The 17,914-nt window shown below is 43.6% G+C and overlaps 1 protein-coding gene across 5 annotated transcripts in view; it reads right to left on the bottom strand.

Moving 5' to 3' along the window:
- Positions 1 to 567: 567 nt before the first annotated feature.
- Positions 568 to 17,914, bottom strand: part of znf704 (zinc finger protein 704) — a 54,554-nt gene continuing 37,207 nt past the window's right edge. For 2 of the 5 annotated variants that reach the window (XM_069195177.1, XM_069195176.1), the window contains exons 6-10: positions 17,119 to 17,389; positions 16,730 to 16,837; positions 15,684 to 15,820; positions 14,799 to 14,897; positions 568 to 14,494 (exon numbers count right to left, since the gene is read on the bottom strand). In XM_069195177.1, the coding sequence (XP_069051278.1) occupies positions 14,455 to 14,494; positions 14,799 to 14,897; positions 15,684 to 15,820; positions 16,730 to 16,837; positions 17,119 to 17,389 (655 nt within the window). In that variant the 3' untranslated portion in view covers positions 568 to 14,454. The other 3 variants (XM_069195179.1, XM_069195178.1, XM_069195180.1) reach the window with 3 other exon arrangements.

The raw sequence follows: 17,914 nt of genomic DNA, 5'->3' as shown, positions 1-17,914 counted from the left end.
TGATTCCGTTTCAATGGAAAAAGTAGTTTATTCCATGCTGGGGAAAAAAAAAAGAGTCCTACTTGAAATTCACTGTAAAATCCAGGCTGCTCTTACACACGGTAGAGAGGTCCCACCCTCTGAACCACGATTTCCAAGCCAACGTCCGAGTGCAGTGGCCAGAGACACTGGTCCAGGAGCTGCTGTCCTTCAGGTGAGAGCTTCAACTGAGGAACTGACCGTGTGGTCTTCCAAGACCCCTGGGTACTTTGTTGCAAAAGCGTAGCAGTGTGCAGCCCCGTCTTATCCTCTCCACTAGTCCACTCCAGGCGTGTGCAATCCGCCTTTCCAAAAAGTCTCCCTGAACTGAACCGGTGAAGCCATTTGTCACTTATAGTAAAGCATGACGGCTGCCTGCATTGTGCAAATCACTTCTGGGATGCTCGAAATGAGATGTGGTCACCTAATGTGCTACAAGGTACCACGATGATCTGCTGTACAGGCTGTCCCACAGCAAAGCAGACTCCTGCTCTTTAAGAAACACCTCGGCGGAGAGAGATTAAAACACCACTCTGGCACAACATGGGAAACAGCTGCCAAAAATCTTTATTTCCGTCGATTGCTTATGAGATCAGGACACAGAAAGCCTCACGAAGAGAACGACACCGAAAGAAAACAACCGCTGTACTTACAAGCACCATAAAGACATGACCACAAGATCACACAATACCATGTCCGGAGTTATATACAGTGGGTATATACAGCTGCTTTGTGAAATAACTAGTACGGCCAGCAATTGAAAGTTAACAGTCAGTTTTGTTTGTTTCTATTAGAAAAGCACAACATTCTTTTTTTTTTTCTACAGTTCATGGTATAACAGAAAAGGCATGTATGGATAAGTGAAACATCGCGTTCAGCAAGTAGTTTTTTGTTTAAAAACAGCTTTTTATATACTTTTCTTACATCATGTAAAACACTTATTTCATGTAAATATTTGTTTAGTAGATTATAAAAACTCAACTGCTTTTTTTTTTCTTTCGCACCGCCTTGCATTTCGCCTCTGCAGCTCTTATCATCTCGGATGGACCGACTCTTATTCCTTTTATCGAGACACGAAAAGCCGTTTCAGGCGCAGGCAACTTCCGAAATGCGACCCCTGCTAACTTCAGCAACTGTGGATGGAAACTCTTCCAAAAGACACTGCTTTGGTTTCAGACATCTGAGAAGCGAGAGATTTCAAGTTCAGCATTCGTGATTAAATGGCTTCCACCCCCACAATAGGAAGAGATGTGGTACTTTGACTTGCCAACGTCCTACGGCAAAACCTTTGAAACACCACTTTGCCTACAATAGAACATAGAAGTTATTCTGTGCGATTTTCTATTTTTCACAGCCCAGATTGTTCTATTAAATCGGAATTCTTTGATGCCTCCGAGGCAAAATCTCCCAAAGGTTCCACTGGTTCTGCCAGAGATTGTGATTTACAGTGAACGCTCATGACGTGCTGAAATGTTTCGAAGCATCATTTTATAAACCCCGATATCGTTCCTGCACTGTAGCATAGTGTCGCTTGTTTGTTTGTTCTCCTGGTTCAATTATAAAGGGACTTAACAAAAGACACTGAATCAATTTATTTAAACCAAAAAGGTACATTTATAAAAGCCCATCCAGATTACCCTGATGCCTTGGTGTGGATATATATTGTAGCAGGGAGACGTAGAAAACGAGAATATCGGTTTCACGCAGTAAAGGTCATCTTAAGCACAATGTGGCTTGTGCAAGCTTGTCAACCTATTGGGGTTGGCCTTAAAAGAAGGATGTGCCAGGAAAAAAAAATCTCATTTGTCCACGTGTGCTTTGGAGAACCCCTTGAATGTTCAGATGTTCTGATGGTAAGACTCCCAGAGGGTGGGGGACACCCAGTTTTAAAATTTTTAAAAAAAGTGCTTGTATAGTATAGCACTGATCTACTTGAGACGCTTGCATTTACAGTATTTAGCAGTCAACCTTGTTTGTCACCAGTTTCTTAAAACCATGCTGTCATCTCCCCTGCTTGAGGTAATTTTGTGGTGAACATTATGCAACCAAGTACAGTCTGCTTTCTATACACACCTTCCTCAACAGTATGAATATAACGGTATGCATATTATAAGTATGGTGAAATTCAACACTTTTGAAGAAAAGGAATTCTGCACAGAGACCGACAGGGAAATGTTTATTTTTTAGAATGTTTTTTGCAATCAAGAGATGAAGCACCTTTACCCTAGAGAAGAAGACTTTTTTTTTTGCTTAGTTTTAAAGGCCATCTCATTCCTCTTTACATTAAATTACAAGCCAGATTCCTGAGTTTGTGTTTGGTTATTTCAAGTCAAGGACCAACATTTGCCTAACACTGTTTTTCTCCCATGAACCGGAGTCCTTTCCACTCCCCCAAAAAAAAAAACTCACCCAAAAGTAAGACCAGAGCTAATTCATTCTCCTGAGCCTGTTTTTTTTGCACTGCATTGTGCCACTCAGCACAAGAAAAACAGATGAACAGCTTTATTGACCAAAGAGTGTGTAAAGCTGTGGAAGATGAGTCACTTAATTCCTTCATCCGTGTCCCTTTCCTTATCCCAGCTCATGCTTCACCTGAGATCACTTCATATCATTGCCATTTAACAGCTCTTTACATACTGTAATTGTGAACCTGACATTCCTAGAAATAATCCACAGGTGCCACTTCAAAATCTTCAGCATTTTGAATCAAAGATACATCTGCAAAGACGATCGCTACTACTGCATGAGTACATGTAAAAGAAAGCAAGTGGCTATAGAAATATTACAATCCAGGCTTATTTACTGTACATATCTGTAATGGTTTTAAATTTCTGAACGACAACATTCCCCCACCAAGGGGAAAAGGAAGCTCTGGATCAAAACACTTCTTTTAAATGACCAGGATAATTCTGGAAGCCTCGAGGGGGAAGTCTAGCGAGTCCACTTGACACAGCGGTGGAGTGGGTCAGTACTGACAACCAGGTATGGCTTTTGGCCTGCAAAGACTCAGGGACACCTAGAACCTAGAACCATGAAAACACTCTGACTGTTTCAGAAGGAAACAATTCCTTTACATTAATATAATGCAAATTCTCAAATACAGCTGAACTCATCCAATGCATCTACTGCATAAGACCATAGTTTCTTTGTGAAGCTTTCAAGACCCCACAACTTTTTTTTTTTGCTCAAAATGTGCACAGCACTCAGATATCTATATTTGGCAATAAGGATTTTTAAGCAGTTGAGAGCAGACAAACTCCTCATTGTCAACCAATCTACTGACAGAGACAGAAAAGCTGTCACTGACAAGAATACATTCATTTTCAGATTTTCAGACCAAGTGTGAGAAAGGACTTGTTAAGGGGTTATATGCGTTTTATTTTTTGGGGGGGAGGGAGTTTCAAAACATCAGGAAGCACATAGATTTTGGTGGAGAAAGATTAATGAATCTAATTAATGAATAAGATTATTCCAACTGCATGCAAACACTTTTCTGCAATTTCATATCTGCACTGAAGAACCACACTGCTTTTTTTTTTACAAACCACGTCCTTCAGACGGGGCAGAAAACTTGAACCCGTCAACAAAATTCAACTACTATACTGTACATACTGACCCCTCAACACCTAACTCTTTTATTCACCTACATACTAAACAAAGCAACATAAAAATAAATGTCTTGTGGGAAAAACGCTTGGGAAGGTACCCTTGTAACTGAGTCACTACCCCCAACATTATAACTTTCTTTGTATTTGTAATTATACTCATTGTATCGCATGTAAAATTAGCATGACAAAAGACTGCCGTTTTTCGGTTTTGCAGCAGACATAAAAACTGGAGCACAAAGCAGTTACCAAAACAAAACGTGAGCAAAAGAGAGCTTACAGCTAACGGAGATAACCGTGTTCAATATCAACATGGACTCCAACATTGGCGGCCCATTCTGGTCTCAGTTATGGATTCGTAACTCCAGCCTCACTACACCTGGCCGCCCAGGTCACAACAGGTGCGCACACACACACAACTCGAATCTTATAGTATAACTCTAAAAATGCAGACCGTATTTCCGATAGACAACCATAACAAAAGTGCAATTCAGACAGAAAATGCGGGGGGTCTACCAGATGGGATTCTGAACAAAACGTTTTCCCCAAGCAAAATATAGAGACGTGTTCTTCATGGCGTTTTCTTGTGCGCTAACTGCTCAGGACGTGTACTCGCTCCCACTTTCCCGACAAGGAAAAAAAAAACGGGATACTACGTCTTCGTGCTAGATTACTTCACGCAGTTACCAGTATTGGGCTTTGAAAAGCAATACAAGACTTCTAAAAGCTCTTTCCAAACTGAAAGCGCACGCACATCATTTCGTCCCACTCGGATGGTGACTGCGTCAAGCGACGAGGCACCCTGAAGAACTCAAGAGTCTCCAAGTAGGATATTAAAAGGTTCAACGGACAAGCCTCTTGGGGAAGATGCCGCTTCCATGATTGAGTGCCAGGGGGGTCTAACTCACGAAAACCCCAAAACCAAAAGCCTAGCTTTACTTCAACAGCAGTAACAATTTCCTTACCTGGTAGATTCCGTTTGACCGGGTGCGCTCATCAGCCGCCTTCTCTTTACCGGCGTGCCGACGCGGAAAGCGACCGGGGATGCTACCAATATTATCCGGTGTAAACCTAATCTGACACTCTACTCTTACGAGTATAATCGTAGTATAACACCCTCTCGCAAACAGTTTATGTTCCTCAATTTATTCATTTATTTTTTTAGTGCTCACTATTCTCAGTAACCCTAAAGGTCTTGCGAGATAATAACCCTTCGCTCGTCAGACACGGCTTTTATAAGGTTTTGGCGATTCCAGGTGCAACCAGGTCATTGATTTCATAGTGAGAAGGAGAAGAATGCCTTTCGCTGAATGTAGCGACCCCGCCCTCTGGCGACTTAACCCCGACTTCAGCCATCTATTCTAGAGACACCCGTGTATGTTATTATATTCTGCTACACCCACTATAGACTCTCAGGGCTATGGGTTCTTCAGGTCTCTTTTCACTTTATTCAGTTTGTTTTTGTTTTAAATAAACACAACAACATAAATGTTACACGTGTATCTTTCACAGCAATTGCGATTGAGCTTACTTGTGCTGTAAAATGCCATGTACCATTCTGGTTGGCAATGCGGTCGAAAGGCACAGGTTACATCCCCTTGACACTGAACCCGGACGCCTTTTTAAAATGAGCAGCTGGGGCTGAAATGGCGTTTTCAGTGTGAAAAACAAGACGACGAGAACGGGGGGGAGGAATCAAGAAATGTAAATGAGATGTGCTCTTTTTTATTAACAAAAACGGCTAATTTCGGAAATATACGGAACAATTTAATACTTGAAGAAATATGGGCATAAAGCTATAAATGTGCGACTCTGTTTGTTCGCTGCTGGATGTACATCCCTGGCAATTTATCTAGGGAAAAATAACTAATTGTCGCTTAAGCTGGATGCTATTTGAAGAATTAGCTATATTCTGTGCCAATTAGTTACATTCTACAATCTATCAAAATGGCCTCCTTCACCACTGCAACTTACACAAGAGAAGACGATCTTAATGATTTGACATAGCAAAAACACAAATGACAAACATATAACTCATGAACTACACGGCAAGCATCAGACTCCTCACTTGTAGGACACTTAAAAAAGGTCAAGATAACAACAGGCCTGGTTTCAGGCACTTAAAGGGAAAATGTCTTGAAAATACCTCCCCTCTACTACGTTTGCTCTGCACCCTTAAAACAAGCGGCGAGCAATTTCGAGAAATTTCCACTGTCATTAAAAGAAATTGATATCCTGAGACATCAGTAACCTCATTTTCTGGAGAAAAAAAAACACAGTGCTCTCTGCTATGGCTTAAACTTTTGAATCTCCCTGCTGCTTGTCAAGCCTACCAGAAAGAGGTCCTGAGCATTGTGTTTTGTTTGTTTTGCTTTGTTTTCAACAGTCAACTTCCTTCACCTGTCTCCTCACCCTCCCATCCCTCGACAGCACGAATGGAGATGTGCTAATCGCAGCGGCATGTCTTTAGTGCGGAAACCATATAAAATAAGATCAGCTTTCAACTGTATCACAGCAGGACCTTGGAACATGGTGATCGCCACAGCGAGAATGCACACAATTCAGCTCAACTACATTTGTCACAAAAAAAACGATGTTTTCCCGGAACAAAACCTTCAGACCTTGTAATAAAATAAACATCGAGTACTTCGTTTTTATTTCGCATGCACATGCAGTATTAAAAAGCACAGAGAGTTGGCGTTTGTTCAACCCAGAACAACACCGGCTGTTTTTCCACTTGAATCAAGAGAGCACAGTACTTGATGGTATAAGCAGCGAGATAACACATTCTTAAGACACTAAAAACGGAGACGATTACAACAGAGAATTTGTCGAGTTCTGCTCTTTTGAAGGTACTGCAGAACATTCTGAAGTACGGTATCTGCATGAAAGGTTTTCCTTTTCCACAGCGGAACATTAGCAGGAATACTTAATGTTACAATTTCCCTCACGGGATTCAATTAAGTATCTATCTTAATATACTGTAGGTTTGCACGAGTGGGTCATTAATTCAATGTTTGCAACTAAACTGGTGACTTGCTAGGTAAGAGGACAGCTTGGTGGACAGCATGGAGTTCATGCGTTCATGCAGGTTTCCTCCAGGTGCTCTAGTTTCCTGCCACAGTGCAGAAACATACTGGTAGGCTAATTGGCTTCTGGGATATTTGGCCCTAGGCGTGTGTGTACCCTGCCTTGCGCCCGTTGCTGGCTGGGATTGGCGCTGGCTCCCTGTGACCCTGAACTGGAAGAAGTGGTTAGAAAATGGATGGATGTCAAATTAGAAACACAGTAAGTGAGAGCAGGGTATCCACTGGCTTTCACTTAGCTACTGGCTACTAAATACCATGTCTGGATTTTTCGCCTCATTAAATCCATCACCAGCCTAAGCGAAAAGCCATAGGCTGGAGGACATCAGACTTGACTTCTTAATAGGTGGCACGAGAAAAGCAATCTCCGAAGTGACCTGGCACACACAGGCTCGGGACACCACACTGAAAACCTCCAGCTCCCTGCTTTCCCTGCCATGCCTTTCAGTCGACTATTCTATTAAAACCCAGCTCACAGCTGCAACCTTGCACTTCAAATACAAGAACCATTAACACAAACTGTGCGTGCCCTCTGAGGCAGCCTGCCGGGTTGATTCACTCCAACTGAGCTGGATAGGAGGTAAGGGGTAGGTCATCCCGGGAGACCAGACTACACCCCTCCCATGAACGGCGTTGACAACCAGGCATTCCCGGAGCAGGCCACCTCTACAAACACTCTGCTCCCACACCAAGGCTTCAGTAGGGATCAGGTGCTAGAGTCAATGAAAAGAGCCTGAACTGGGCGTTATAGGTCACACTGAGAAGCCACTGTCTGCCCATTTCAATTCAGAGCAGGGACAGGGAATGCCACAGAGGCGAATGACCTTCGTGTCTGCCACGTCACAACCTCAGTGAGCCCACTCGGCCGCCCCCAGACACCAGAACAAACCCGCCCCATGAGGTGAGCGCTGGGGCAGAGGCATGCCTTCTGAGCCCTGGAAAGTCACCACCTGTGCCTGACTTTTGTACCGTTACCCCTTACAAAGCCTCCAAGACACAGACTCCCTTCTCTCCCAGTTCTGCTTTCACACTGCTTCAAAGGTTTTTTTATACATTTCGCCCGTTCCTTTTTAAACAAAGGAATGCTAAAACACATTCCCTCCTCTCGTCCAATTTAATCCTCTGGACAAGCCGCGCCTCAAACAGGACGTGCCAGAACGTTCCTTTACTCACAGAAGCCTTCCTAAGAATTACCTTAGGAAAATAAAACCGTCTGTGTTCCACAGCATTCAACTTGAAGTCACCAGAGGCTTGTTTAGAAATGAATGGGACTTCTTTTAAGACATCTCAGAAATGTAAAAAGACTTAGTTCCCACAGAAGACATCAATTCAATGGATTAACTGAATATCAAGAGATATTCAGCTTCTTTTACCATGTTGTGCAGACAGTTCCAGAATTTTAAAAATCAGGCAGTACAAAACACCATTGCAATACAGCTTTAAAAACAAGTAATTGTGGTGAACACACCCACTCTGTGACTCCTCCTACACAAAAACAACTATATTGGGCTTCGAAGTTCTTTTTGGCGTTCTGGAAAAGCACATTATGCATTTTTTGTCTTTTCCTAATCCTCCTACATTTGATTGCACAGTGACAGGTGATGACACTGGCCACCATCCATTGTTACTGTAAAAGCTTAAATTGGCTCAATCTTTAATTTTTGACTGCATCAAACTCCCCTATCCATTTTTCCAAGCTCCACCAGACACCTCTTTAACCATTTTCCATAGCTCTGAGAAGTGAAATATTTGTATTTAGAATGAAAACTATCACTAAAAGTGTTGCATTTTTATTATTAAAAAGATATACAAATACAAATTTTGGGTTTTGATTTGGCAGTATTTTCATTAGTGGATCGTGATCGTGACAGATCCATTTAAGTCACTTTGACGATGTGGTCATGGAGAGAGCACTAAATCTCCTCATGATTTAGACTGAACGCAGCTGATAGGCCATTTCACCCGGTGAATTTCATATGTGACAAAAGCAGTCAGGAATGATAGACACAGAAAAGAAGCAATACTCCCCCTTTCAAGAGAACAATGTCTTGAATGAACAAGGTTATTGGAGCAACACCTTGTAAATTCATCAACGATGGATCAAAGTCCTCTTTAGCCCTGAATCTAGGCTTTGTGCCGAACAAAACACCAATTGTCATGTCCAATAGACCAGATCTGGGCAGGAGATCCCTCTTGTACTGTAGTAACAGATGACAACTAGATGGCTTGACCCTACATTATCCAGTTCTGGGATCTCATCTTCCTGACAAGACAACAATCCAGCAGGACACTATCCCACAAGACAGCACCTACAACTTGGGGGATAGAACATGCAGGAGATGTACAGCACTCATCGGGTTACAATTTTGACTACACATGCTACTACCTGCGACTTTCCCAGAAGCCCCTTCTGTCGATGACTAATATTAATCACAATGGAATGGAAAATAAATCAGTTTTTCACATACAACGTGTACTCACCACTGTATAGCACCAGGCTCCGCAGAAACACTGGATGAAGTCCTTTCAGCGCTGAAAGGCTATTCATTACTCAACATCCTATTATATCTCCCTGGACGTTGAATACTATCCATTAATTTATCTGTGTAGAAATTACATACGAGTATCACAGCTCTCCAGAAAGAATTCGTCATCCCTCAAGGGGAAGTCATACAGTATATTCATAATCATGTTAAATCTGTACCCTTAGAAGTCCCCCAGTATCCCACCTGGATAGGATATCTGCTTACAAGGAAAGGTTGTTTCTGTATCAACATGACCCATTAAACACTGCTCTACCTGATTAAAACCTTGTGCTATTTGTCTATTTTACAATAGCACTTCAACCACATGCATTCATTCGCCACTCAGAAAAAGGGACAGGATATCAAAGCATTATGCTGTCCCTGAGCAAACTGCGGGAAGTCTACTGTATATGGGACATGATGTCACGAGCAGTCCACGGGCTCACAGCAGAGTCTAAAAATCAGGGGTTAAAGCTACCAGTTGGCTCTTCCAAGCCCAGTACAAGAAGCCCCTTAAGTGGTTAAAAGGTTAAAACTAACTTGCAAACTACAAACATATTTTTCAACAGAAAAGCAACGACTGCTTCAAATATGCTCAATAGGCCAGTTCAAGGATGCATGGATCTCAACTGAAGTTACACCAGTTTGCTAGACAAGGACCTTATGTATTAGTTGGCCTATTTAAACTATTGTATTGTTAAACCTGTGGACCATGGAGCAATGAAATGTGGTACACGAGGGACCATAAAGACCACATGGACGATAGCTGTACACACCAGCAGGCACTAATACCACCAGCGTCCACCAGAGGGAGCACAAAGTGTTCCTAATCACCAACATCCCCACCAGCAGTCAGGCTTGGAACGGCTTTCCTTACAAACAAGAACAGTGTTGTGCAGCACTGTTACAGTAATATGTGAAGCCAAAAGGGCCAATAGTATTGCATAGGCAGAGAAACAGCCTTCAGCAGGGACCATCCTGTGGTGAGGCGTTAACAAAGCAATCATGGAAGATCTCAAAGATGCCCTCTGATATTATTTTGCTCCTCTTGAATACTAAAGAACGTGCACCCTGAACAGGCCACCGGAAGTACAGAAAATCACATTTGCACAAACATAGCCCTCCTGGCATGTACTAGAACTGCAGAGGAAGGGGTTCCTACTGGCACAGTTTGGAAGTTAACCAGAATTTCACTGATCCATGGCTTTGAGAATCGAGTTTGAGGGCTCGCCATAGTTCTAAGCATGTAGTTCAGTTTAAGCTCATTTTTCATATTTATGACCCTTTGAAGTGTCGCCATTTACTGTAAGTCTAGTGAAGTATAGCTGAGGATTGAAAACCTTTCTACAAAAGACGGCTTAATGGAAGCTGCATGGGTCATGGTTAAATCTACCATACAGCAATTGCATCTTTATTATACACTTATTCCCGCTTTATTAAAGACTAACCTAGTCTTAAACATGCGAGTGTTTTAGAAAAAACAAAGAACGTAGCACAGTTCAACCAAACTGCCATTGGTGCAGTAAAGACCCAGTGAAGAAGGTGAGTTGAGACCCTGCCAAACCCAAAATTAGCATCTGCTCTAGATGATGCTTTCCTTCCTTTTGAATAAAAACATTTGAATGCTGAAAACATTCAGAAAAGATCAGGTCATTGATCAAGGAAGTTAAAAGATGGTTAATTTGCCTGATGAAACAGAAGTAATGCACGCCACCAATAATGCAAATAAAAATCATTAACCCTTAATGTACTATTCACGTTGGGCCTTTACAGCATTTTTTAAAATGTTTTCTGAATGCAATTTCCAACCTACAGAATTTAGGTTTGCTGCTAACTGAAGTAGTGTTTTGACAGCTGTAACACTTTGTTATTGTTCTGAGGTCTAGTTCAGCATTTTGTAGTTTAATAACTCAACCCAAAACCAATATTTTAATATTGATCTCGATAGAAATCCCACCTTGTAATAAAAAGAGCTGTAGATGTACTCTAAAGAATGGCATTCCAGCTCTTCGGTTGCAAGAGCGACAAGAGCACATCTCTTGAGATGTAGTTACCTCTAAATACAAAGAAGTATTGAGCAGATCCTGAGAGAAATTGAATACAGTATCTCCTCTGTGCTTGGAGGTGTAGCTTCATGGCAAGACTGCTGGGAAATAAGTCTCCTCCACCATGGTAAAAAAAAGCTAAAACCACAAGTGACGAGATGCTAATGGCAGACATTTTGTCCCCATACTTCCAAATTTGATTTGGAGCGATTGTCATGCTCTGAAAAATCACAGCAACCACGGAATGGTGCAGTAAATGTAGCTACGTTTGGGAATTTCAAGACTCCATCACCAGACCAATGCTCTTCCATTGAAAACTACAAGCTCACCAATTCTGTGCCAGCAAGCCAAGTGGAGCAAAACCGAAGGAAGAGCAGGAAATGTAGCTGGAGGAAAAAAGATACTCCACACTGGCTGAAGATATTGTTTCCAACCTGTACCAAACTAAATGTAAGTACATTTAAGGAACAGAATCTAAGGAATGGTGTGACTATTTTTAAGCTGTCCTGAGGTGCAGCACAGAACTCCCCATTGGTAAGTTTGGTTTTCTCCAGAAGGAGAACAAGCTACCAGCTTACTTCCACAAACTAAAAAAGAGAGCTTCATTCGCCTAGATTTCGTGGTTCCCCTTTCCACAAAGGTGACATTTCTGTCAAGAACAAGTGTTATTTTTTCTTTGTTCCGTCTTGCAGAGCACAAAAATCCTCAAAATTAACCGACTACTGCTAAAGTAAACACTTCACAAGACTTGGTGAGATGTTTACGCTGTATCAATTGCCAAAGCTCTATTTTGAATTCACTCTTTCACTTGAAAATCATTTAAGTGAATAAAAAAGCATTACAAGTGCCATTTTGGAGACTCCTAACATTTGCCCCTCACATATGTACAAAATTTCTTTTTAAGTGCTAAGGAGCTCATTAAGTGCTTGATTATGGGACTAACTGAAAACTATCACTCTCAAAACAAAGTCAACGTATACATGAAGCGCAAAGAGGAGGGCACAGAATATTCCAGAATTGTGGAAAAAGCAAAAGGCGACAGGAGCCTTGCTGCAGAACACAACGTCCTGCTGGGGGGAAGTGAACTGGGACGTTTGTGTGCGTTTAAGGTGTTCAGAGTTAAGAGTGTCATCCGGCAACTCATTAGCTACACCATGTACTGCACATCCAGCTTCTCCTCCACTGAAGTACCTTCTATCAAAAGTCCCGGCATTCACTTACAGTACAAGGCTACTTCCAGTGGTGAAGACAAGGCCAAGGGGTCCATCCGGCAGCGAAACCGAAGGACTGTGGCGGTGTTAAAGTTTCACTTCGCACAGATAACAAGGCCGTCATAGACAGATGGAAAGTTTAGAATCCAACTAACCCTACTGTCAGTTGACAACGGGTGACGGTGCCGGAACGGCCAGTCTCTCCACAGATCTTTTTCCTTGTGTTCATTCTATGTCACTCTATGAGTTGACCAAATGTTTTTCGGCTAAATAAGTGCCTCCTTTTCAATATATATTCTCAAATGTGTGCTGCTGAAAGCTCCTGATCAACCCAACAAGTTGCATTTACAAGTCACAAAACAGGATTTCTCATCGTAGAAGAGAGTTGGATATTTCCCACCCCATTTTCTTGAGTCCCACACACACACACAGCTAAATTTGCCTTCTGATTCTACTGGAATAAGCAGCTGGATTAACTGATAATAAAAAACCAAGGACCACTGGGAGAAAAAAAAAACTACTGTGAGTGTTGGTAGCCAAGATCAATCCAAAAGCAGTAGCAGGGTTAAAACACGGTATTCAATTTCTTGGCCCCCTCCATCAAAGTGAATGGTAGCTGCGTGATTTAACAGCTCAACATCTACGTTTTGAAGCCGGTGTCTACAAAGACATCGTCTGGTGTGAGCCAGTTACCCTTGCCCGAGGTGCACAATTGAAAATGACTAACTTATCCATAGACTTTAAACCCCCAGCACATATCAGGACTGGAATTTTTTTAAATGACAATCTTCCTCCTTCTGAACAGTCGAAATATGATGATGCAGCAATACTGAAAGCACTCCTCATCCAATCGTTTGTTCTTTTCAGCAGCCTGGCAAAGACGTCATGCCGACGACACATTTGAAGGTTCATGGTGGCAACACTGGAACGCTTTAAAAAATAGCTTATAACACTAGGGAAACTCTTCCCTTCGCATGAAAACAAAAATATAATCGGGTGAGTGGGCTCTTTTGTAATTCTGCCTTTGATATTGTGCTTCTAACACTTGTCTGTCTTCTCAGACTTCACACCTCCATTTGAAACAAAGAATCAAACACTCTGAATAAACATCTTTAAAATAAATCAGTCGCTAAGAAAGCCTACAAGGTACAGGTAAAAAGAGTGTATGCACAGCTTTCTCACAGAGGCTGAGAAAGAACCACAGATGTCTATTCCTTAATTCATATACCTTCAGCAATTTCTCTTACAGGATTAATAAAGTATCTATCTTTTTGTACACAAGATTAAGAAATGTCTTCTGGTGAGCACAACATAGAGTGCAATGTCATAAAAAAAAACAAGTATTACATTTGGGCATGCTTCAATACCTTTGTTTAGCCGATGAGTCATGTTTTGTTCATGTGTTGTGACGAAAAAGAAAAACCGCAGATGTAAATTCTGGTTGTAGCCAGACCTACAGCAGAAACACCCACCTTTAAAAAATATGGCCCTTTAATGATTGGCTTCAATACTGCCTGTAAAGTTTGAACTCTTACAAATTTCCGGTGCTAAATGACAGCTATTGTGTTTAAAAACAAAAAAGGAGATTCATATTTTTGGTTGCAACACGTTGAGTTTTTCCACGCGATAAAAACAGATGGTCACTGAGATCAGTCTCGTATAAACATAGCTGCTGGTTTTCTTAGAGCAAATCCCTGAAAAAGTCATCAGCAAACATATAAAAATGGACATAAAAAAAGCTCAGGTTTTCTGTGAAATCAGTTCCAGAAAGGTAGCAGAGAAAGCAGTTTTGCAGGTGGTCTCCCTCCATGAAGTGTAAACTCTGCTTCGGCTCATCCTTAACTCCAACGTCAGGATCAATTCAACCAGGTGGAGCATTTCCTACTCCCACTGAAGAGGATGCCTTTCCGTCGTCTCTCCTCCACTGCCAAGAAGATAGTAAAAGGAGAAAACCGTATTTCCCCCTAGCAAACAACGGAACCGCTGACAGAAGCCTTCTCCTTCCTAGAGGGGAAAATGGAAGAAGTCAAGCACGTGAACTTCCGCCAGCGCGACAGGCCGTTGGCCTCCAAGTTAGAAAACATTCCTTCAAAAACAAAAGTTCGCCGATCACGTCGTGGGTCTCACGGTTGTCATTTCAATCTGGAAAGGCGGCGGCCGCTACTCCACGTGGACTCAGCTGAGGCCTCCTGGGACAGGGGACAAACGGCACGACCTCGCGTGCGGGGGAACGCCTTGGTGTGTTCGCTAGCTGCCGGAACTCTCCTCGATTCCCAAAGCGCGGGAGCCGCTCGTTCAATCCACGAACCTCTGGCAGGCCTTTTTCCAGCGGCAGGCCGTGCACCACATGTCCCGGTTCTCCATGCCATACACCTTGCGGCACTTCCTTCCCTCCCCTCGGGATTTCCTGACAAAAACAAACAATGCAAACAGCTCATCGGCCTGCAACGCCATGTACACGCAAGTCGTATGAAGTCTCATTGTAACTACCGTGACACCATTTCTCCCTTTGACGCATTACGTTTTCAGACCAATACGCTTTGAATCCTTGTCGGTCTAGGCTGGACACTGTACCACGGTTTTCATCGCGTTTGGAGTGCAGGCGGTTTCACAGATTAACAGGCAGATACAGGCTCGACAAAACGGAAACTGTTAGTTCTTGTACGTCATAGAAGAAAAAAAATCAAACCGCCATCAGTCACTCTGAAGGGCCGGCAGTTTTACTTACAAGCTTCAGAAGTTAGTCTTCAATAAGTAAAGAACAGACACAAATTCAGAAATAGCAGTTTAACTGCACAATATGCGTTTCCCCCTTCTTCAGAACCGTCTTAGTGCCAGTGAAACGGACACGGGAGTGAAGGTTAAGGTGGTATAAACATCATTCTGAACCAGTGGGAATCACAGGTCTGTCTGCAGCCCTGAGGAAGCTGTAAGGATTGCAATAGAATGATTAACAAGAAATTGCAAAACAAAGGGAATTTCACAGTGTCTAGCTGGAATAAATCTGTGCTATTAGCTGAATGAGAAAAACAGGCAAATAACACCGTTTCCCAATTTTACACAAACTCAAGTTGCAAATGCATGCAAAGCACTGACACTGCATGATGCCCTCACTACCTTTGTCCCTCGGGTATTCATGGTTTTCCTGCATAGACCGATGAAACACGGGTACAATACGCTTAAAACAGCATACCGCTTGTAATGGATGGTTGGGGTTAGAAAAAAACCACACCTGAGACCGCCTGCAGCTCTCGGGGGGGAGGACAGGACAGTGCTGGCCTGGGGGCGCTGCTCCACAAAGCTCTGTGACCGGCTGTGTGTTGGCGAGGCCTAAGGACAAGGACGAGAACATCAGCAGACGCCTTCCAGAGTGCGCGGTCTAGAATTCAGCTGCAACAAATAAATCCACAGAGAGAACAACACATCCGGGCTCCATACCTGCTGAGCCAGTTAATATCTATCCTTCAGTTTACAGCAGATGTGCAAAGTAATGGTTAAGGGTCTATTCTGGGGACACACTCACCTTTTCTGAACCTGTGAACAAGTTACTCGCTTTGTTCCAGCCGTCCATTTTCCAACTGCTTTATCATCAACAGGGCCATGGCCTATCCCGGCAAGCCATGGGCACGAGGCAGGATACCCCCTGGATGGGACGCCAGTCCATTTGCAGGGCAGACACACAAACTCACACCAGAGCCAATTATCTCAACCTACTGGTTCTGTATGTCTTTGGAGTATGGGAGGAAACCCGCTAACCACTGCACCAGTATGGTGCCCTCCTGATATTCTACTCCAGTTAAATCCTTCATTTAAACAAATAAATATCCAAATCAACTTGGCATCAGATGAATGAGTAAGGGTCTCAGTAAAAACTAGTCTTAGTAAGGACCCCTTTTACTGAAGTCAGTTACACCCCTACTAATTTAAAAGACCCGTGTTCAGTAATCTTATACTGACACTGGGTTATGCCTTTAACCAGCAAGATTACAGATCAGCATGTTAATGAGGTACCACACCTAAACCCTCTGCTAGCTTCAGTGAACAAGGCCCCCAGAGTTTGGTTCCTGAGGGGCAGACGGCCTCTAACTTGGACCCCAGGGTAAGAGAAGACTTGGCACATCCACAACTACCACTCGGTAAGAAAGAGAAGTCTCAGTCAGTAAACCTGCCTCGAGTGCTTGAGTGCTTCAGTTCTGGGTTTTACTGTGTCTAATGCAAGGACAAGGGCTGGACACTCACAGGTATGCCAGTAAAGGTGACCGGAGGAGACTGCCAGGAAATACTGAAGCTGCCGCTGCCATTTGGGGTGAAGTTGGTTGAACTCGGGATGTTAACAGGTGCAGTTGCCTGGGGGGGGGAGGGGGACAAAACAAAACGATTCAGACCCGTCCCGTGTGCGTGACAGAATGGTTTGCTCCAATTGCAAAACACAACTTGCTTCCTGCGGCTCCCGATTTTGGAGGACTAGCACTGCGCTGCTAGACCTGCTCTAACGAGTTCAATTTTCCTCTTCTCAACAAATTCTCCAGAGCGGGGCTTTCGAAACACGGCCCCCCACGCCCCCCCCCATACAGACGCTCAAGCGCCACGGCGGGATCGCTTCAACAGGTCCGCCAGGCAGCACCCACCTGGTAGGCGTGGTCAGTGTGGACGAGGTAGAGGGTGCTGGGAGCCGAGCGGCTCAGGGGGGTGGCGAGCTTGCCTCCTTCGCCCCTGGCGCTGGCGGTCTCCGGGCGGCCCGGCTCGGGGGCGCCAGGGCGGGCGGCCGAGGGGGAAAGCACGGAGGGCGAGACGGGAGAGAGACTGCTCAGCCCCTCGGCCACGGAGTCCGTGTTGAGCTTGATCTCGGTGTAGTAGAAGTCCTCCTCACCGTCGCTGCACTCCGACTCACAGTTACGCCTGGGTGGGGTGGGGGGGAACAGGAGGCCTGGTTACGACACCCTGAGCACGGTGTGTGGAAATTAAAAAAAGGAGTTTGACTGTGAAGATACTTGGTTACAAGATCAGAAAGATGCAACCCTATGGAGCCCCAAGACCTTCACTAATCAACGAAGGCTCTCTTTGGGAGACCAGGCAGATCTCTACCAGATCCTAGATCGCATCACTAACGATTGTGGCTGAGATTCTCCAAGTGCCGATGTACACACTGGTTTAGACTGGCCAGACAGGATCTTTTAAGCCTAATGGCAACTTGTCACTTGTCAAGCACCTACCAGGAAGAGACATTTACCTCCTCCAGTCATTTACTGGAATGTACTAAACGGCGATACGGACGTACAAGTAGGAGCTGGAGCACCACGATATCATCTCACACGCTCCAGAACGGGTACAGGACATGCTTTGGGGGTCTTAGGATAATTAGCAGTTCCAAAGTGGCAAGCCCCAGTTTTCTAAAGACCTCTTCTTCAAGACGTTGCACTCTTC

Source organism: Lepisosteus oculatus, chromosome 10 (genome assembly GCF_040954835.1).
Source record: "Lepisosteus oculatus isolate fLepOcu1 chromosome 10, fLepOcu1.hap2, whole genome shotgun sequence".
Classification (NCBI taxonomy): domain Eukaryota; kingdom Metazoa; phylum Chordata; class Actinopteri; order Semionotiformes; family Lepisosteidae; genus Lepisosteus; species Lepisosteus oculatus.
This window is presented reverse-complemented; position numbering and strand designations above follow the sequence as displayed.